Source organism: Oenanthe melanoleuca, chromosome 8, assembly GCF_029582105.1.
Source record: "Oenanthe melanoleuca isolate GR-GAL-2019-014 chromosome 8, OMel1.0, whole genome shotgun sequence".
NCBI classification, from domain to species: domain Eukaryota; kingdom Metazoa; phylum Chordata; class Aves; order Passeriformes; family Muscicapidae; genus Oenanthe; species Oenanthe melanoleuca.
Window position 1 is genome coordinate 18,548,369 of NC_079342.1, and position 21,514 is coordinate 18,569,882.

The 21,514-nt window shown below is 44.0% G+C and overlaps 1 protein-coding gene across 3 annotated transcripts in view; it reads right to left on the bottom strand.

Annotated features, from left to right (window-relative positions):
- Positions 1-3,671: 3,671 nt before the first annotated feature.
- The window catches only part of PIK3R3 (phosphoinositide-3-kinase regulatory subunit 3), a 77,094-nt gene continuing 59,251 nt past the window's right edge, over positions 3,672-21,514 (bottom strand). For all 3 annotated transcript variants that reach the window (XM_056497447.1, XM_056497448.1, XM_056497449.1), the window contains 9 exons: positions 20,509-20,620; positions 18,124-18,222; positions 16,513-16,693; positions 15,583-15,708; positions 14,672-14,814; positions 13,442-13,618; positions 12,879-12,953; positions 12,405-12,575; positions 3,672-11,003 (listed from right to left, as the gene is read on the bottom strand). In XM_056497447.1, coding sequence (XP_056353422.1) covers positions 10,802-11,003; positions 12,405-12,575; positions 12,879-12,953; positions 13,442-13,618; positions 14,672-14,814; positions 15,583-15,708; positions 16,513-16,693; positions 18,124-18,222; positions 20,509-20,620 — 1,286 coding nt within the window. In that variant the 3' untranslated portion in view covers positions 3,672-10,801. The remainder of the gene's footprint in view (positions 11,004-12,404; positions 12,576-12,878; positions 12,954-13,441; positions 13,619-14,671; positions 14,815-15,582; positions 15,709-16,512; positions 16,694-18,123; positions 18,223-20,508; positions 20,621-21,514) is intronic.

Sequence of the window (21,514 nt, forward strand, 5' to 3'; positions counted from 1 at the left end):
GGGACTCTGAGGTGCCCCAGCCCTTCGGCTCTGCGGTGTCTCCCTCCCAGGTGCCGGACGTGGTGGCAGGAAGGGCGGCTCTGGCCTGGGCAGCTCGGCTGGGCAGTGTGGTGGGAGAGCTGCCCAGAACAGAGCAGCCCTGTGCAAAAATGGGAGCTTGTGCTGCCGATGAAAAGTGCTTTCTTTGGGGAGGATGTTTGTGTTTCCTTTGGCAGCGCGGCGCCGGGAGCGTGCACAGCACCTGCCCAGGGCTGCTCTGCTCTCAGCGCCCATCCTGCCCTTCCCTGGGAAAGCTTGGGAAATGCTCCAGCCACAGCTCTGCTTGCAGCAGGCTTGTGACTGCCGAGTGCCTCTCCTGGGCACAGACCCGTGGCAGCAGCTGGGATCTTGCCCAGAAGCCCATGCAGGAGCACAGGGAAAGGTTTTTGGGATGGAGGGGCACATCCTGGCCCCTGCCCTCCTGGCATCCTGGCCTGCCTGAAGATGCTTCCCCATGGGACATGCCTTTGCTTGCTCCAAGGCCTTGTGACAGCTCATGCTCCTCTTCCTGCTCCTTATCCCTCTTCTGGGAACCTGAGTTGCTCCAGTTTGCAGGGCTGGGAGGCTGAGCCAGCTGGATGTGAGGAGCTGCCTCCTCCCAATCCAAGGGAGAGGTCAAGGCCCCTTGTCCAGGGGAGATGGCTTGTGGGGCCAGGGAAGGGAAGGGCTCTGGGCAGGTGGCTGTGCACAGGGGAGCTGGGGGAACCTGCACTGGGTTTTGCCCTGAAATGCACTAGTGACTGGGCAGAGCTGGCCAAGGTGTTTCCCAGGAGCCACCACCAGCAAGGATGGGTTTGGAGTCAGGAGAGGAGGCAGCAAGCCAGGCTGACACTCTGCAGCCTTTTCCTCTTCCTCCATCACACCTTCTGCCCAGGGAGGACAGAAACATTTTGTCCCTGGCATTTTGTCCCCTACCCATCATTTCTTTACGAAGCAAATTAGATCTCGGTGAGAGAGATTTGCCATCAGAAAGAAGAGATTTGATGAAAATAGCTGTCAAGAGAAAATCTGGAGAAAATAGTAGCCAGGGAAGTGGATTATGTTGGTCAGAGTGAAGCCTGTCCTTCCAGCCCTTCTGGGCTCATGGATTACATTGATATAGAAAAGCTAATGCTGGTGTGGGACTGTGCCAGCTCAACAGAAATCAGTGTGGGATGTTTTTTCCCCCTTGAAAGTATTTTCCAGAGTCAAATTTTGTACATTACCATTTTGTTCCGATTTGGATGAAGCCTGACAAGCAAGATGATGATATTTCCCATGAAATGGGGATTCTGGCCAACCCTAATCCACCAGTTCACTTGAAAGCTGCCGACTGCTGCTCCAAGCTTGGACTTGATGCTCCAAGGATGGAAATGCTGCATCTCATGGGGATGAATTGTGGCACATGCCCAGGGTGGACACTCCCCCATCCTTGTGTCTCCCTCGGGCTCAGCCAGGCTGTGCATCCTTGGGAGGGGTCCTGTCCCCAGGGGATTCAGGCAGCTCTCTCTATCTTGGGGACCTTTGCATTCACCCCAAACCCAGTGGGACTGGTGTGATAAGCAGCTGCCCTGACTGCATTTCCAGGCTCAGGTGCTTCATTCATGGCAGAGGTGCCTGATGGGTCCCACATTCTGGCTGTGCATGTTGGAGTGGGATGGAGGGGACAAGCAACCCCATCCTTCGTGGATTTTGGGCTGCTCAAGGTGCTGTGCAGCACACTCACCACCCCGCCCTTTATTTATGACCGTGGTACTCAGAGCTATGGCTGTGGTTGTGTTGCTCCTGCTGCCCAGCAACACAGTGTCTATTAAACTAAACTATTAGACTAAAATAAGTCTGTTTTGAGAGATGAAACCAAGGAGGAAAAGTGGAGCAGCTTGGTTGCTGCAACACGCCCCGGGTTTCAAACCAAACCCTGATCCCTTACATCAAGGCATTTTGGCTGGGGGAGGATGGGTTTTTGAAGGTGTTTGGGATTTTCCTGACAGATTTTTTTTTTTTCCATGGGCAAGATCCTCACATCAATCTCCCACTGCAGTGGGTTCCTGCATGGGGAGAGGAAGAGAAATCCCATGAAAGCAGGCTGGGGACTTCTGTCCATCCAAGCTGCACCCCTGCCCTATGGTGCCATGCCTGGGGGTGCTGGGCCACTGCCAGCCCCTGGGAAGGGTCCTGTGTGTGAGGGGGGAACCCAGGGGACTTGCAGGAAGCTCTGTGGAATTGCTGAGGATGGAAAAATCCCCGGGATCTGCCCTTTCTCTGAGAAGACATCTGAGCTGGGAGGTGTTTTTCTTTCCATCCAGTCAGCACGGCCGCTTGGAAATTTCCTGCGCCGGCTCTGGCTGTGATGTTTTCATAACACAACGAACAGTCTGGCAAAGCCCTGGAAAACTATTTGCCAATTAGTGACTTACATCTTTCCTGCAATTCTACCTCATTAGCCCTTATTAAAAAGAAATAAATTAAATAATAATAAAAAAGAGCCAGGCCCCTGGAGCACTTTGCAGAGTCCTCTCAGTTTCTTGCTGATGTTTCCCCATTGCTCTCCTCTTGCCTGGGGGTGCCAATGCAGTGAAAACCAGCCCACAGAGCCCATGGCTCATCCATTGGGTACCAGTGGCTGCTGCTGTTGCAGGTGGTGTTTCTAAGGGGCTGCATCTCTCCAGTGCTGTGGGCAGGACAGCAAGGAGCACCCTGAGGTGCTGTAACACAGGACGAGCTCCTTGCTGGGTGTCATGACAGATGCCCAAGTGAGCCCTCAGGGTCCATTTGGAGGCTCCCAGCTCCTCTGCATCATGATCAGAGACTTCCATGCCCAGTTGGGTGCTCCCTGCCTGCTGGTGGAGGGGCTTCTGGTGCGGGTGATGGAGGGAATGCTGACTTAGCAGCTGAAAAGGCTTTCTGGGGCCTGTGAAAAATGCTGATGCAGCAGTTTTTTAAAAAAATGGTTGACTCAGTAGGTTGGAAAAATGTAGCTCGTTAGTCTGCAAAAAGGTCGGCTCATGGGGCTGCAAAAACGCCAAGCCACGCCCAGCCACAGCCACTGCCCCGCCCTAAATTTCTGGTGATGCTAGGGTGGCATCCCATCCAATTGCCAAGTTTAAGGGGCAAAACATTCCCCCAAGTATGCCCTCCTGCAAACCTGTGTTTGCAATGAAAGAGCATCAGCAACACCACCCCAAACTCACTGATTTTTCAGTGGTTCCAATGCCTGGTTCTCATAAAGGAATTGGGAAAGCAAACAGTGATTTCCCAAACCCCTGCAAAATTTAGGTGAGTGGATGCAGCTGAGCCATGTCCTTCCTAAGTCTGCTCAAGGGGTGCATCCCCTCCTCTCCCCCAGCACCGACAGTGGCATCACCAAACTGGTTTTCCCTGCTGGCAGAGGAAGCAGTGAGCCATGCAGAGCACTGCTGATGGTTCCTGCTCCCTCGGAAGATGCTGTGAAAGGAATGCAGGGAAGGCTCCATTAAGGAGCGCGTGTGCTACGTGTATTCCTCCCTCCTCCCAGCCCCAGGAGGGGCTTTCTCTCCAGCCTAGAGGAAATCAGACCTCTGCAAGTCTTTTTTTGTTTTTTTAAAGCTTCTGTTAAAGATGATGCCCATGGCCTTGGCTGGGAGACAGACACAGCTACACCACGGCAGCCTGACCACGCTGCAGTTCAGAATTTATTAGAAACAGCTGTCAGTACATCCTTCTAAAACATTACATGTCAATGTGCTTTATTGCAATTTTTTTTTATTGCATTTTTTTTTTGATCTAGAGCAAGTAGGCCCAGGATGCTTAGTGTCTGGGATTTAAAAGCCCAACCATCTAGTAAAAGAAAGTACAGCAAAATTGTAACACACCCGGTGACAAGTACAGTGTTGCATTACTGAGCTAGAAACTACAGGATGACTTGTCAGAAAACACTAACATACACTTGGTTTCCTTATGAAGCAGTTTGTTTCTTTTCTTTAAAAGTTAAACTACATGAATTCCTTTTTTATTTCTTTTCGTCCCCCCACCCCCCTCCCCGACTACACCATAAACGACAGAAGAACAGATTTTACACAAATAACAAACAAGAGTACCAAAGTTACATGCTGGAATTCATCTGGAAAACAAAATAATTCAATAGCTTCTGGAGAAGCAGGTTCTTAACAGATGCAGTTTCCCTTAAAGAAAATAGAAGTCAAAGAAAAGCAGAAACATTGATGCAAAGGTTGTACAAAGGAGTGTGCTGTTATTTCAGCCCTCGACACAAGATCAAACACCCACTCATGCTTTACATTGAACCACACCTTGTACAAAGAGTCCACTCACAAAGGGACACGCACCAACACCACCCATTGCACATCAGCTCTGGACAGGGGGCACTGAGGGGCCACTGGAACGTGCAAACAATCACTGCGTCTCACACGAGAGCAAGAGGGGTTCTTTTGCTAAGCCTTTGCTTGGGACACGGTTGAATGCTTTGTCCCAGAGTAAGTAACACCCCAAAATCAACTCTGTTTACAAATATAGTAGCAACCCCCCCGAGGAAATCCAGAGTTCAGCGTTTCAGAAGCACATAGGCAAGATGAACACAATAAACTCCTTTTCGTTTGACAGAAAAACCAACCCACTTCTGCCTAAACACGTGGCAGAATGTGCTAACAGTGAGTTTTGTTTTATTTTTAAGGGGCAGTGCCACTTACAGCTAATGCATATAAATGTGTACGTGAATATATTTTACATATATCTATATACATACAGTACAGATACACACACACGCACGCGCACACACACACGGATGATGCAGACCATTACAATCCCATGGTGCAATAAACAGCCAGATATACAAAAATTAACAGGTTTTCTTCAAACAGATCTTTGCTGGATGTAGAAGTCACTCACAAAAACAAAACAGATCCAAACCCCGACCCAGCTGAGTGAATGTGAGCCCCCTGCAGCCAGCAGAGACCCGGGGCAGCTCGGGGCCGGCCCCAGCATCCTACAAGCCCCTGCTGGGGGTGACACTCACCCTCAGACACCTTCTCTTTCATCTTTGGATGCAGTGACTTTCTCCAAATCCCGAGCCTCTTGCTACAAGCACTTGGGAAGTGCATGGGAACAGCATTGCTGATACAGGGGGAAGTGTCCCTCCCCTCATCTGCCAATGCCAATCCCACAGGAGCAATCCCAAGGGAAGGTGGTGGAGGGGGGCATCAAATTAAAGCTGCTTTCTCTAATACAGGTTGATCAACGAAGCGGGTTTTTTTCTATCAAAAAGGGCCCGTCTCACTTTTTTCTTCCTTGCCTCTGAAGCTCATATTACATTTTTTAAAGGCAAACTTTAGAACAAATGGTGAGTCTAGTCATAAAATCCTGTGAGTCTATGCCAATAGCAATTTAAAAAACGCAAATTCTGCATTAATTGTATGGAGCCAGCCCCAAAGACGAGCACTTCAAGCACTGTCATCATCTAAACAGTTAACAAGCTAAAGCTCCCACTCTGCCCCTTTGAACAAACAGGAAGGAACTGAAAAGATTTCAAGAGAGATTTTTTTTTTTTGGGTTGTTTTTTTTCCCCCCTTGCCATTCAGTGGAAAGTATTTCTGCCCACAGAATGCAAGATTCACAAAAATATTGGCCAAACTTCAGGTAACCCCGTCCAAAGCTGCTGCTCAGGCAGGGCTGTGCTGGCCCAGCCTCCCGAACAGCCCGGCGCTTCTCCGGGCTGTCCTTCCCTTCTCCAGGCTGCTCCGTGCCAAGGGAAACAAGGGGAGCAGCAGTGCAAGCTCCCTCCCATGCAGAAAGGGCAGCAGCTCCTCCAGGACTTGTATCAACTCCCCAACCCTCTCCTGCATGTGCATTTAAGGAGAGCACAACTGGTTATTCCAAAGGGAAGGGTCTGCCCTGGCATCTCCTCTCATTTTATGGTTCCAGGCAGAGGTTTCTGCTTGGTCTGTCTCCTGCTTCATCAAACTACAACCAGAGGGATGCTTTAGGGTGCTGATCCTTCCTCTCCACTAAAAATATTTGATTTGTATGCTGAATTTGAGCAAGCCTGACCCCCCTCCCCTCACAGCATCTTTGTTCTTTGGGAATGTTATTTTGATTTTGCTATTGCAAGAGCAGAGGTGGCAAATCAACTATAAGGAAACTACACATAAGGAAGCTTGATTTTAAACATGATCTAAACAAAACAACCCCCAACCCATCATAGTGCTTTGTAAAACTGCATTTTGAACCTGTCTGTCTCTTACCCCTCCTGATCCACAAGCAGTACCTGTTTCATGTCTGCACAATGCAGCAAGCATACAAGACTCACTAACATTTCAGATTTTTATTCCCTGTTAGTGTAACAAAAAATAAAAAATAAACAGACATTCAAAAACAGAAGTGAGATTGTTCAAGTACCAAATAAGGGGCTTTTCCAAACCTAAAGTGTGACACTCCTATAGCAATTCTGCTGCTTTAAACAGCCACAGCATTCAGTTACAGACATGGTGCCACCTAAGCCTGCAGAGAGCCCAGGATTTGGGGCAGCCAAGACCCTCATCCTTCTCCTGCCCTCCCCAAAACAGCACTAAGTGTCAACATTCATTTCCACAGTCCCATTTCAGTTGCCTGGCTTTGCAAGGGAGAAACTTTGATTTTTGCCCTGCTGTGACTAGAATTCAACTGTGATTAAATGTAAGTTTTTTTTCCTGGGAATGGCTTTTGGTTGTGGAAGTCTTGCTAACACTAGTGTCAGTGAGAAAAGAATCAGGCCCATCACATTAAATGGAAAACTTCTAGAACATCTGCCACCTTGAGAGAGATGAAGGTGGAAAGAGCATTTTTTTTTTTTTTTTGGCATAAGACAAAGGGCTGTACTGGATATAACCCTAGACTGCAACTACCAATGGTGCAAAGCAGCAGCTCACTTTACTGCTGATGAGAATGAAATAAAAACCCAAAGACAGCCCCCAAAACTAGAGCACTCCAGTATCAGAAGGTGGACAATTGCACATTACAGCTTCACACACTAGTGAAGCATCTGTTGGGACATCCCTCTGTTTCTAGGTTGGTTCTTCTCATGCTCAGATTACTTGTAATCAACAAACAAACTAGTGGGAAAAGATTTGTAGCTTACTAACTTCAAAAACATGGCACTGGTGGCTGACACAATGGGGCCAATGGCAACTGTGGAAGCAGACCTGATTTCCATCCATACCAATACAAAATACTGAATCACCCCTAATTCCCTGCAAATATACTTCAAAACAGATTAGAAGAAACTGTGCATATTCGAGTTTCAGCATCCCATCCCCTCCCCCCCCCCATTTAACACTGTGCAAAAGTTATTTATTTAACTCTACATATATATTTAATACAATATGGGTCAGTGAGATCAATGCTCCTCTAAGTGCAGCCTGGTACCAGATGGCTGCCATGACAGTGAGGCTACTTCCCCCTTCCTCCTGATGTTCTGACTCTCAGAATTAAAACCTTCTCACATCTTGCTGTTTCAAAAGAACTTGAGTTTCTTTGTTTTGCCTCTGTGTTCACATTTCCTGTATTTGTTTCAGGCTTAACAGCTGCTTTTCATCCTGGGGTGTAATCCTGCACCTCACAGGCCCACTTCTGATTTCTCAGTCATGCAAGTGTAGAACAGCTCCTGGAAGCTGTGGGTTTTCTCACAGGTCTAATGCTTCTGAGCAAACAGGATTAGGCCAAGCACAATGAGAGGTGCAGGACCAGGCCCTTGCCCCATAGATCACACCAGCTGCATGTGTCAGTTGATTTTATACCAATTTTCATTTGCTCTGTGAGTGCAAAATAGTTCCAAAAAGAATCTGTGCAATAGCAGGTGCCAGTCAATGGGGAGCCATGGCAGCAGCTGGGACTTCAGGTGCCTGAACCAAAAACAGAGAGAGACAGTGGCAAAACAGCCTCAGGAGACTGCTCAGAATAATGGAGCCAATACAAGGAATGCAGGCTTCATCTGCCCATAGCCTTGCTCTGAAAGTTTGGAAAAAACAGAACTTCAAAGAACACTTCAGGATGGCTTATTGTTTCTGGGTCCATCATTCACAGCAAATACATCACCTGTGATCTTGGGGAGCAAAGGGCCAAGAGTCCCAACTCACTCACACCACGATAAAGCCAAGCCACCCTCACAGATGCTAATGGAATTACACTGTATTTACCTTGGCAGAGCCAGGGCTGGAGCCTGGACCAAGACCTCACAGGATCAATCAGATTCCACTACAGGGAGACTTCAGACAGCTCTGCTCTGCTATCCTGCTGCTGTCAGAACTGCAAGGGTGTGCCAGGATTTATGAGCCTGGAAGTAGATCTGTTTAAAACAAAACTGAGCCCTACCTGAAACTGGGGCAGATGTGAAACACTTTGGCCAGGTTACCTGCAGGGATCAGAAATATGGGCCTCATCACCTCAAATGTTAACACTGCATGTAAAAGAGTGCAGAGAGATCACAAGGGCAGGGGAAAATCAGACACTCTTTCACACAGGTTTTTCTACAGGCATGAGGCACCTGGCTATCACTTGTCCCTTTGAACTGATTTCCTTTATTGAGCATTTGGTCTCAGCCCAGCATCAAGGGAATGCTAGATGCCTAAGAGGTGTGAGAATGGCAGCTGTACAGCTACCAGATTAGAACTGCAAATTAGCCAAGAAAAAATTCCATGTCCACAGACCACTGAGGAAACCATTCAAGATTTCCACTAACAGCAGAGGCTATGTCTCATTTTTCCTTTTTCCTGGGGAAGTAGAAGGGACACAAACAGATGTGGTTCATTTTGACATAGCAGCTTATATGAATTTTATTCTTCTCTCACACAGTTTTGAGTTTTGGTTAAGCTTTGTAGGGTATAATTTAAATGAGAAAAGTGGCACCTACAGAATTCCTTGCCTGAAGATTGCACTCTGGCCAATTAGGAAGTGTCTGGGATGCGGCAGGGTCATTAGTGCAAAATAAAAAATGTCATGGCATGCCAGGCAACCAGACTACCCTTCCTGCAATGGCTGTCAGTGCTCCAGCCTTGTCACTTCCCTACTTGTGAATTCAAGACATTCAGTGAAATAATACTTCTAGTGTAAACAATATACATCAACAAGCCTGGCACTACTGCCCAGGCATTACAGAAAAAAGCCATTTGAACAGGAAATCAGCCCCAGGGTCAGAAACGGGTCTCCAGCATTCTCAGACCTGCATGACTGTCTGCTTCCTGTCCTGCACAATGGGTGCATTGCAAGGGAAACGCTTCCAGTAATGGGAACAAAAGTAACTTTCAAGGTTGCACACTGAACAATTACTTTGCCAGTTGTGCTTTGATGCCAAGTGGTTCAGTTTGCCAAACTTAGTTCTTTTTCATTTTAGAAGCTTAAGGAATGGAAATAAGCTGCTTTGTACACTTTCCAGGGAGGGGATTTATTTGATGATTGCTGTAGTTGATGAAGCCCAGGACTACCCACTCCAGTATTTGACAGCAGCCCTTGCCAAAGGATGGTACCAGACACCCAGTAACTGAGGAGTATGGCTCTCATCCTCTCCTGTGTTCTGCATCATGTCTAAAATAACTACAAGGGAATTTAGATTATACCGGAGTAAAATCTTGCTTGGCTGCAGTGGTGTGAGAGTTCAGAACCCAGCTTGCAAGGAACAAATCAGAGGAGATCTAGGGTTAGCATGCTCACTTCTTACAACTGTAAGTAACTACACCCCACCAAAACCTGGGTACAATAAGCCATCCAGGAGCATTTGATTACACCAACCTCTTCTGTACCAAAATCAAGTGTTACAAGAGTCTGTTACTGTTCAGCAAGAGACCTGCAGCAGGTCAGTGCAAGCTTCATTCTGGTTTACATTCTGAAGCACAGTATCATCAAAACCCTGAAAACAGAATCCCAAGCTGAGGAACAGGAGAGAGAGGGGGTGAAGAAAGAGGAGAGTGAGCAATTACATCAGATCAGACAAATCTAGTGTTTTGAAGCCACACAATGTTTAGCTTTTCCTTTTATTTGTTTCAAGTTTTGGTGCAGAAAGTATGTGCGGATGCTAATGCAACCTCCCCTGTAAGTGCTTGATCTAGCAACAAACAAAGTTTTGGCGTGTTCAGTTTGGTTATGTTTCCTTTAAGTGAAGACCTGTAGTGCCATTGAAACCAAAACTTTGTTACTGTTGGCAAATAATAAAGCAACTTTTCTTTTACAAGCATTTTTCCATTTAAATAAAAACCTGAAGCTTTCCCATAATTCCTTTGGTCTTCTCTCACCAAATTCCAAGCTACCTCAAGACAAGCTCTCTTTTGGAAGTCTGGCTGAATAGCAGTGAAGCTGCTAAAATTAGCAGAGAAGAATTGCTGTGGCAGAGTTTCCCCCTAGTTTGTTGGGAGTTTAAGACTGAAAGACATTACCAGTGCCTCGGATAGAGGCTTCAAATTGTATCTACTAGAACAAGAGAAAACAAAATTCAATTAGAAGTTCCACTGAAGGTGCCTGGCAAAAAATCATCACCATAAAATGATGCTCTGCTTCCAGTATTTTCATATGCGTTGCGTTGAGTTTATTCCCCTCATAAGGAAACAAAAGTATTGGTGTAAAAGCACAGCTGAGCTTTTAAGGTAGCACCAGGACACCTACACCCAAGTTGTCGTCTTGTTGCTGCTAGGCCTCTTTTTGATTCACATTCACAGAATCACTTCTTGTGCAAAACAAGCAGTCTAAGGAGAAAGAATGCCCTCCGAGTTCTAATAAAAATCGTAGAAAAGAATCCAAGATAAGCCAACGCTTTTCTCCTCCCCAAAATTTACCTGCAGAGAGAGGGGGGCATCTGTGCGTAGACAGGATAGGCAAGCCTGACATTTAGGGAATCATTGTGTTGGACAAGGGATGTCTGCTGGTAATGAAGAACCAAATCCTTAAGTGTGCTGTACAGGTTGTACGGTTCTGCAAACCCATAACCTCTTGGAGTGCTGTAGATCACACAGTGTTTCACCTCTCCATCAGCTCTGCAAGGAAAGCAAAGAGGAGAGTTTAACATAAAAGGACAAACCCAAAGTGACAGTCTATTAACAATTAACTAATGCAGCAACTCCGGCAGTCACTGGATTACATAATGGAGGACCCAGTAGACGCAAGTGGAGGAGATTAATATAGTCTGTGAAGAAACAGTGCTTCAGGGCATGTGATTAAACACTCTTGCATAATAATCCACATAAGAGGGCTCTTCCATCCCAGCAGTACAATTCCCTACTGCATTGTTCTCCAAATGGTCCTTGGGAAAAAAGTCAAGAGCTGAACCAAGAAGATAAGCACCTGAAGTCAGACTTGGTGCTCAACTCACCTAGAAACCTTTCCACTAAGCAAAGAAACCAAAACTCACAAATTATCAGGACCTACAAAGTGTTCCATGAAACACAGGGCTAACCTTCCATGTGCATTTTTTACTGTTAAGCATGGGATGGGTTCAAGCTGACTCATTATCTGAAGCCATAGCGACCGAGTCTCTAATTTGGCAAAGCAGGTACTGGAGCACAGCAATCCCAAAGCTGCTAGAAAAACTTATCTGCCAGAAAGATCAGGTATTATGTAATCCCTGCACTGGAGCCTGTTACAACCCCAGTCACATGTAGGAACAGGTTACTTTGTGCCACCCCTTGGCGAGCCTGTAGCATGATCCTAACCAAACAAAAGCATCTGACAAACCCAACACTTGAGTGACTGCAATGAACAGAACACTGAACACAGCAGATACTACAGTCTTCAGTTACCTTGAGGTGCTAAACCTTCATATATTCATTTCTCAGACTTGTGCTCAGAAGCAATTAACCTCATGTGAAATAAATCAGTGAAAGCCATTTTGGACTCTAGGACAAGCTTGAAGGATTTTTAGATAATGGAGTTGGAGTGTTTCTGACCTTCATTACACCAGCATAAAATGAAGTGAAATACAAGAAATCAATGCAAGGTTGTATGAATGTCACCAAAACTACTGCTCACAAATAATCCTCTGAAGCATCACCATTACCTTACACATACAAGAAAAGGATCTAGAGTTGGGAATGTCTGAAAATGTCACACCTTTATGGCCCCACTTTATTTCTTCCCATGTGCCCCTTAGCAGGGAAGAATATGGGAGAATTAGGCCCTTACTACAGAGCTTTAAGTTGGGATACTTCAGAATTTTGTACTAACTACTGTGGGAACTGCAGAGGCTGCAGGACTACAGTTATTGCACATTCAAAGCACATTTTTGTTACAAAGCTTTTACCATGCCGGTCTTCCTGCAAACATGCAACACATTCCAATGGGTAGGCCTAAGCTAGGCCTGGCTTTTGTTCTCCAAAATAAAGAGCTTTGGTAGAGATTTATGAATTGAGTAGTTAGAACAAAAAGGAAAACAGACTTACACCACAGAACAAGCATAACATCCTTTCTTGCTACTCTCGCGAATTAAAAATGCTCCGTCAGGTTTCCCACAGAGCAAGTCTTCCGCTTGGATACGGTTGAGATCCCCAACAAACCAAGTTTTCTCATCGTGATGTGGCAAGTTTTCATCTTCTTCATTCACAAAGTATGTGCTGAGAGGATAAATTTGTTAACCAGTGATCAGTGAAGGAGTTAATAAGCAGAGTTATTTTCACAGAAATCATACAAAGAAATACCAGAACTGCCCAAACTGTGAGGTTGAGCTCCTAACAAACACATATTAAAGGCTTCCACTTAGATCTTAATTTCAATCCTACATCTTTCAGCAGAGTTGCTGCCTCACATGACTCCAACCCTTTATTGAGAAACTGGTGTTTTTTGTTACCAGCCCCACAAGAGAAAACACTTATTAATGGAACACTTCTCAATAAAATCATATGTATAGTGACACTTACTCATCAATATTTTCATTTTTGATCCCCAGCCAGTCATTTATTCGCTTCTGTCTCACCCCCTTGTGATTGAGCCATCTGCCAGAAGAAGAGAACATTAATACATTACTTCAGAGCATGTGTATGGGTTTTCTTAGTGAGCAAGCTGAAGTGCAGACACAAGAGAAACAGTCTGTGTCCAGCCCAGGGACATTAGGAGCTAGATAACAGTGGGGGTGAAATCAAGTGTGGGTATAAGCAATATTTGAGACACCTAACAAAAAGAAGTGCTACCATCTGTTCTATTAGCAACCACAGGCCTTGTTACTAATTTTTCTTTATTTATATATATATAAATAATTCTTTATTTACTTGCAGAATGTGCACCTATGTGGCTAGCTCTTTAAATAATGAAGTCATGAAGAAGCCAACCAGCTCTCAGACATCCCCTGCCAGACTGTAGCACCTTAACACCAGCAGAACTTTGGTCATGAAAAGAAAATTAAACTCTCATTATCCTGATGGAAACAGCCATTAATCAGATTCATCAGAGACACTATTCTGAGGTATGGGTCAGGCTTACTTACACAAGATACTGATCTCTGATTTTGCGCAGCTGAATTAGGTCAGGCTTGATACTGTTCATTTTCTTATCAGTCTCCCTGTTGTCCAGAGCTTGCTTCTTCAAGTCTTGTTCCAGGCGCATTTTACTGTCATGGATCTCACCCAGGCGTGATTTTAATTTTTCATAGTTCATCATTATCCTACAAATGAGTACGTGAGAAGAGGTCAAACCAGCCCAGAAGGACTGAACCTACTGGTGGCACTTAGAGAAGAGTAGCACAGAACTACCAGAACTCCTGACCACCTCATCCTTACATGAAAATTACTGTACAAGTGACAGGAAAGACCTCTTGCCAGAGGGCCTGCAGCCTTCAGTTTACCTTAATATATTTCCTTCTGGCAGAGATGCAGGAAGAAATTGTCTGTAGGAAGGTAAGCTAGAACAGATTCCTTCTTACTATCAGATTCAGTTTTTGTTATATCAATAATGTGAGCCCACCACCGATATCAACAATAGCAAGATTTCAAATGCAAACTTCAATTATGATCAAGAGCTACCAGGAATTAATGCTGCCTGTCTCTTCATTCAAGATTAGTTTGCAGGTTTGGCGTGACTCAGGAAAATTACGTCTTTTGCTTGTTAATTGTCTTTACTCAGAATGAAGCACCCCAAGTACATAGTGAGATTGCTACACTTAACTGTTTCTGGTTCAAAAACCTCCTTAAGGTGGTTTATAAAGCACCATGTGAAGTGAGGCACTACACCTGGCCTTTCTTCAAAGGCTCAGATCCAGCTTTTTCTGCTAATACCCTCTTGGAAGGGCAGTTTCAAACAAGGCACTCACTGAATTTTTTAGATGACAGCTACGAAACATTGATCTTCTCTGAAAGTGACTAAAACTGACTATGGACAATGAGATTTACCAGATTTACAGTCATTTCACAGTTTGCAAGTACAGAGCTCTCTGAATTATATTCTGAGCAAATCCAAATAGAAATGGGATAAGCAAATTAAATCATTATGTCCTGTTCTTTCCTGGTCCTCATCACAGTATCTTGATTTACTGAAGTTAAGAGAGGATAATCCAGAGATTTCCCAGCTCTGCAATTCCTTGAGAGAAGAGAGCTTTACTGAAGGCTGAGATACCTTGAGGGTACACTGAGCTTACAAAGTGGTTTATATGATGCTGTAATGGCAGTGCCAGTGTGGACACCCCTTTTTGCAGGTAAGCAAACACAAGCTGCGAGCTCACCGTTCAATTTCCTTGTCGTTGCCCTCCCTGCGGAATCGCTCGATGTATTCTTTGCTGTATCGCTCTTGTGAGTGGCACTGTTCCTCAAATATCTTAATTGTTTCATTAAATGCTTCGATTGCAGTTCTCTTCATCTGAATTTCCTATGTAAGGAAAGAGTTCTTCATCATTTGTTCATAATATAGATGACAATGCAAGACTCGATTATGTTCCCTAAACTGACTGAGAAGATGATCTTTTTTTCCCCCACTAAATTAAAATAGGATTAATCAGCTTTAAATTCAGTCAAATCTCTGAGTAGGGTCAGGAAAGAACCGGGCAGACTTACTCCCTCTAAGTCTACCCTCCTCCCCTAGACGATGCTCTCTATTAGGCTGCAAACCCCTCAAACATTTTAGTCATATTTTCCATCTTAGTTTGCAGGAAGATTGCCAGCAAACCTCCTCCCCATATATGAACTATCTTATTTTACAAGAAGAAGTCCAAATACCATATTCACACTTCCTTAATGCATAATATCTGGTAACTGACTTGCACATAATTTCACAAAAAACCTGGCCAAACCCTTCTACAACTCTCACTGCAGCATGTGGCAGCTGGAAATACTCAGCAGCCAAGGAAGAAGCCTCCAGTGTAAAGCTTGTAAGTGCTGGCCTTCTCCCCAGCTTTACCTTGTACTAAAAAGTGCAGCTCCTCTTTTTTCCTTGCCCAATACCATACCTCTATGGCTATCAGCAACAAGCAGTGTTCACTGCTTCCATCAAAAATGAAACTTCCTTGCTCTATTCCACAATTACTATGATTTTTTCTTATATTGCCTTTATTAGACTTAGGTTAAAATTTAAAATAATTTTCTTTGCTTTTTAAACAATAATAAACACACTCTACAAAGAGCCAAGAGCAGCACCAACCTGGGATGTTCTGGTATATTCTTCATACAATTTGTCATACTCTTTGCTCTTTTCCTGATACTGAGCATGGTATTCTTGAAGCTTTTTACCTACTGCATCTATGTTATCTTCTTTCACCAACTGATCCTGCACATACAAAGAGCTATTAAGTCTTCAAGCAAAGCAGCTTTTCCTTAAGAGTATTCATTTGTCCACTTACGCACATTTGCATTTTACAGATATTAGCATCATGATTTATAATCCAGTTTCTAGAGAGCACTGTGTCTAAATCTGCCTTCCTTTGTGCAACATGTTCCACAGTTTACAGACACAAGGAACTGGAACTATGGGACACCAAAGGCCATGCCAAAATACTAAACTTCCAAAAGCACACCACACCTTACTTTCAGGATTGGTATCCCCAGTTCAAGAAAGAAGGAAGCAAATTGCTTAGAATCTTCAGATAAAGATCAGAGTTGTGGTTTTTTTCTTTTCTTTTCTAAAAAGCTCTGCAGTTCTTTTTCCTTAATGCAAAAATGTGTTTTGGGCTACTGAATAAAAGTTTAAAAAATGTTCTTGAAAAATGTAGATGGCTATGCATGGAGGGAGCAGCTGCACAGCTCATATGGGTAGCACTGGCTAGAACAGCACTCAGTGGGTTCACTAGGGTCCAAAGAGAAATTTAAAAGTTTCTCAGAGGTTCAACTCTATTGCCTGTCAGGGTTTCAGTTCTCTGTTGGGCTTAGATGGAGACTGGAAACCTGATAAAATGTAGCAGATTAGATGGTTAGACAATTTTGAAGAAGCAAGTGAGGCCAAATATGAAAATTAATCTTTTTAAAAAACCAAAAAACAAAAAAAACCCCATGCTATTCATAGAGAATTATATACACATCTGCAATTTTTTTCTCATCTGCACTAAAAGCTATTGGGGTCTGGTGAAGATCTTACCTGCTGGTACCGGGACACGGGATACATCAACTTCACATCGAGCTTGGGGTTGTACTGAGCCAGGGACTCATTGCGGTAGTGGTTAATGAGCTCCACAACAGAATTAAATGTCAGTGGATCAGAAAAGCCGTATTTTCCATCCCGATGATAGATCTTTATCAGTTTGTTGTTGCCACCCTTCCTGTAAAGTACAGTCATTCAGAGGTTTTGCTGTGTCCCTCCCACCCCTCATCAGTGCTAAGGCTGATGACACCATGAAATTCCTGGGCATGTGGCACCCTCACTGCACACCTTCACAGTGATTCTTTACACAGCAGCAGTATTAAGTAGTTTAAGAGTCAATACACACAGAATTATCATCAGATTATTTGAACAGGAGCAAAGCCCAAAGTAAATCTCTTCCTATGTGTTTATTCTGGAGCCAGCTTATTGTATTTAAGTCCTAGCTTTGCCAGAAGTTTTGCAAGGGAAAAGGAGGATGCTGAAGGCCGAATAAAGGAGCCATAAGAAAACCCAAACCCATTATTTCCTGCAATTCAGGGTCACTAATAGTGTACAAATGAGTACAGATTTATATAATTATTAATTAATGTTTTTGAGTTATGAGTGCTAATACAGGATACATGAACATACAAAATCATTTAAGGATTACAAAATGGTTGCAAATTTAGTTATCCAGATTTATACATTCTAGTGTTTCCCCCAAATATAGTGCTTATTTCTTCCTTTTTTTTCCCCCAAAAAACAACACTGTCCTCTCCTTCTCCTGCACTTACAGTTTTCCCTCCTAAAGACAGCTGCATTCAGTAAAATAACCAAATCACGCCAAACCTTAGCACACAGGCTGCGAACGTGGAGGCAGAAGTTAAAGCACAATTTTAACTACACCCTTGGGATCAAACCTACCACTAAGGCAATGGAATTTCACAGCAGCATAAAGTACCTGGTGTATCACAGTAACTCCCAAGGGTGTGCTACTAAGGCTGTGGCTTCTTTGCCTCACCTGCTTGTCCCTAACAATCAGCCTTGGGAGCCTGTCAGAGGCAAGTGGCTGGGCAGGCTGGGCAAGGCACCAGAGCCAGTCACATGAGGTTTCTGCCTAACTGCAGCAGACAGGGCTGGGGCAGCTCTGGGAAACCTGCCACTGGCAGACGATTTTAATGAAGAAAAGAACATGGCTCCAAGTCAGTATTTCCTAAACTTTAGATCAGAAAGCACAAGATACTTTTTACCAAGACACTGTGTTCAGTTCTCCAGAGCTGCACGCTGATGAGGTATTCAACACTCTCCCATTAATCAAAGGCCTGGTTACAAACACCTTTTACCTTAGCAGTTCTGAAACAATGGAGTACTCCTGAGCAGCTCTCCTCCCTGAGTCCCATCTCACCTACACAGAGATCCTTAGGGTAGTATTTAATGAGGGACAGGACTCAATGCACAGAGCAGAGCTGACTGTCAGACCTGGCTCTTTATTCGCTTGTTCTGTGACGTGCAGAACTGGGAACATCTCTCAGCTTGAGCCACATGAGCTTTGCACAGCCAGGGCTGTCACTGGTATGGCAACAGCTCCTCAGGGCTCTGCTGAGGGGACCACAAGTGCTCAGTGCTCACCGCAGTGTCAGAGTGTAGTCTCCCTGCATCTTGGTCGATGCGTCGCGCACCAGGAATGTTCCATCTGGCATGTCTCGTAATTTGTCATTGACTTCTTCCCTGGAGAATGGAAAGAGAGGCAAAATTAGAGGTGCTAAGGACGTGATCATCTTTGCCACAGGTAAAACATCAGACCCAGCAGCACCAATGTCTGCAGAGTTCAATCTTCTGTCACGCTCAGGCTCTTCAGTTTTTTAGGCCACCTAAAGCAAGTCTCAGCTTGTGCAGCTGTACTGAAGAAAAGTAGCTGCAGTCAACTGCCACTTAGGAAGGAGTCTCTGTTTAAACAACAGTAGCAGCTGTGACTCAGTTCACAACCTTTCCCTTTAATCTGCTCAGGTTTTAAAGTCCACACTGGAACAGGTGCCCTTTGAGAAGCCAGTCCTGACCTCTTAAGACATGGTCTCCAGAATCACAGCTCAAAGGTGCCTAGAGTTTAGCACAGTTTTAGTCTCAAGAGGCTCATTATTGGCTTAACTCTGATCTTATTTACAGCCCTTTTAAACCACTACAACCTTGCTAGCTTCAGTGCAACTTTTCCTTATTTACAACTGAGGCAGAAGGATACTGAGTCCAGAGCTTTAAGCTAAACCAAGAAATCTTTTAATGAAAGCGAGTACCTGTAAGCATTAAGAAAATCATTTCGGATGAAGAGATATGCATCTGGCTTATGAGCACTTCACCCAGATTATGTATCTCACTTTATAACAGCTCCCTCAAAGGATTTGGAAGCCCTAAGCACTTTTAACACCATCATTTGGAAACTAAAGTATCTCAGGTAGCCTGAACATTCTTTAGGTGCTGCAGAAAGCCTAGCTGAATCTTACAAAGAAAAATCAACAGCAGGTTTTTTTGTTCAAATACTAAGGAACAAAAGTATTCAAAAGAATAACAAAAGAATAGCCTTAGCTTTGATTTAGCTACCTGAAAACTATTTTGTTAGTAAAACTGACTCCTACTGAGTATCACATGCTCATATTCATTTACTCCTTGGACTATTTTACAGATTGGACCCAGTTAACTCCTTTTTGAATGGACAGATATGACCCACAAGTTTGGGTCTGCAAGTTGCACCCTGGAGCTCACGACAGAATTTTCAGCACAAGTCCTTAACTGAAGAACATTGCTCCTGCCCTGCTAGGCTGTACCTGCTGGCTGCCAAACCAGAGTCATAAACAATTCCATCTTTACACGAGTGTGTATCAAGTTTTAATCTAATAAAGCCACTCCAATGTGATTTGCAGTGCATTAGCTCCTGCCATCATGTGCACTGGTAATTGGGGGACAAATCCACAGTCAATAAACTGATACCAATATTGAGCAGTTTTAAACAAACTCTTTCTAGTGTGTTTTGTGATCGAGTTTTGCCACTCTGCTTCAGCTTAAAATTAACAGAAAAATATCTCTGCCAAGGCCCTTCAAAAGCAAGATCTATGAGGGTTTGCTTTATAAAAAGATAAGGGTGGTACAATAAAGATATGGAAACTTTATTTCCCTTCTCAGAACGTCAGTGAGCTCATGTGGCAAACAGAGTCTTCATGCCTCTATCTGCCAAAGTGCTTCAAAGTACTATGTGCACAGGTTTGAGCAATTCCTGATCAACTCCCAGCATGCTCGCCTGTCCTTTACAGCTCCAAATTCTAGATTCTTCAGAAGTGCCTTAAGAGGGTAAGAGACAACTGAACATTTCAGCTCTTTTATGCAATTAAGTATATAAAACCAGGCCTTTCATTTTCTGAACCTAGCTCAAGCCATCCATTTTCTCAAGTGCATAGAAAAGGATTTTCTTAGTAGGCAGAACTTAATTTGTTTGGTATGTGTCTCTATCATCTGCTCAGTACAGGTGGGTGATGGTGAGCATTTGTAAGAGCTATTTTTCATGTCACCATGTAATAGAGATTAATTTAGCCGAAATTTTAAACAAATGTAAAGAAACCAAAAATAAGAATGCAACTCCTTTTATCCTGAAATATTTTTAAACTAAAATTTTGCTGAACTGCATGCATTCCAGGATTGCACGCTTACAACACTTTATTAAATACCAGATTCAGAAGCATTTATCTTCTTTTTAAAGATTTTATTTTTGACAAATTTAAAAACTCAAAAATAACTGTCACCAAGACTAGAAATATCTGCACCAGAAGAGCAACAACTTAAATATCCTGAATCCAGCTGAATGCTTTCCCTTAGGTGCTTTACCAAGCATAGTCCTAAAGCATTCCCCTCCAGTAAAATGCTGCCTGAAGTAGGTATGTTCTTTTTGTCTTGGATTCTAGCAGGCTTATCCTACTTTTAACAATATATATTAATAGATTTTAACTAATATATTCTAACAATATTGCTTACCTTGAGATGTCCCCCCAGTACCACTCTGCTTCCTGCAGAGAGAAACTGGAATTGTCCTTAATTCCATTTGTATTGACTGGAGTCATTGGTTTGGGGGGCTTTGGAGGAAGAGCTGGAAATTAAAAACAGATTAACAAAAGGTAAACAGGAGAAAATAATCACTAAACTATTAATGAAATATGACAGTAAAAAAACAAGAGAAAATGTGTATCTTGAACTCAGCTTTCAAGCTCTCTCAAACCAAAAGAAACTTGCAATCTTAAGAGAAGTCTGAAGTCAACTGTTCCACTGTGACCTGAGATTTTTCAGTATCAAACACTTGCTTGAGGGAGGGGAAAAGTAAGGAGTATGAGGAAATGTGAGTTTTTGTTAAAAGAAGACTGGTGCAGGCACGACTACAAGGGCAGGTGCCGCCTAAAGCTCCAAACAAATGACAAAGGTGTATTGTGTTTGAAAGCCACAGCCTGGAGAGCACTGGACACCACCATGGAACAACTCCAGTTGCTCAGGCATCAGCAGTCCTGAAGCCAACCCACAAGAGCAAACAGGTGAACTCTTCAGAGGGAAAAACACTGCTAGGGAGCAGTGGTGGCTGGGCAGGGCTCTATCTGTCACAGACCCGAGGCTCACGTTTCACACTGGTTTGCCATTTAGGCTCCTGTCTGGAACAAAGGCTGTGACTCTGAGTACTACAGGACAGGAGGTGATAAGGGAAGGGACAGGGGACGTTAGATAACTGTCAGAGTGCCTGCACTGCTTTGCATAGCTGAGCTGTTTACCACAGGAAAGGGGATGCCACAGATGCCCAACAGGCAGAACTGCACACCTGCAGGGCTGGTGCACGCCTGCCCAGAATTCCCCTACCCTGAATTCATGGCAAACTTTCATGGCAAACAAAATAAAAAAAACCAAACAATCAGGCTTTTACTTCCATTCTCAAAATAGGTTACACAATGTAAGGGCATACAAGACACCAAAGCTGTTTCTGTTTGGCCAGTTTTTGCTC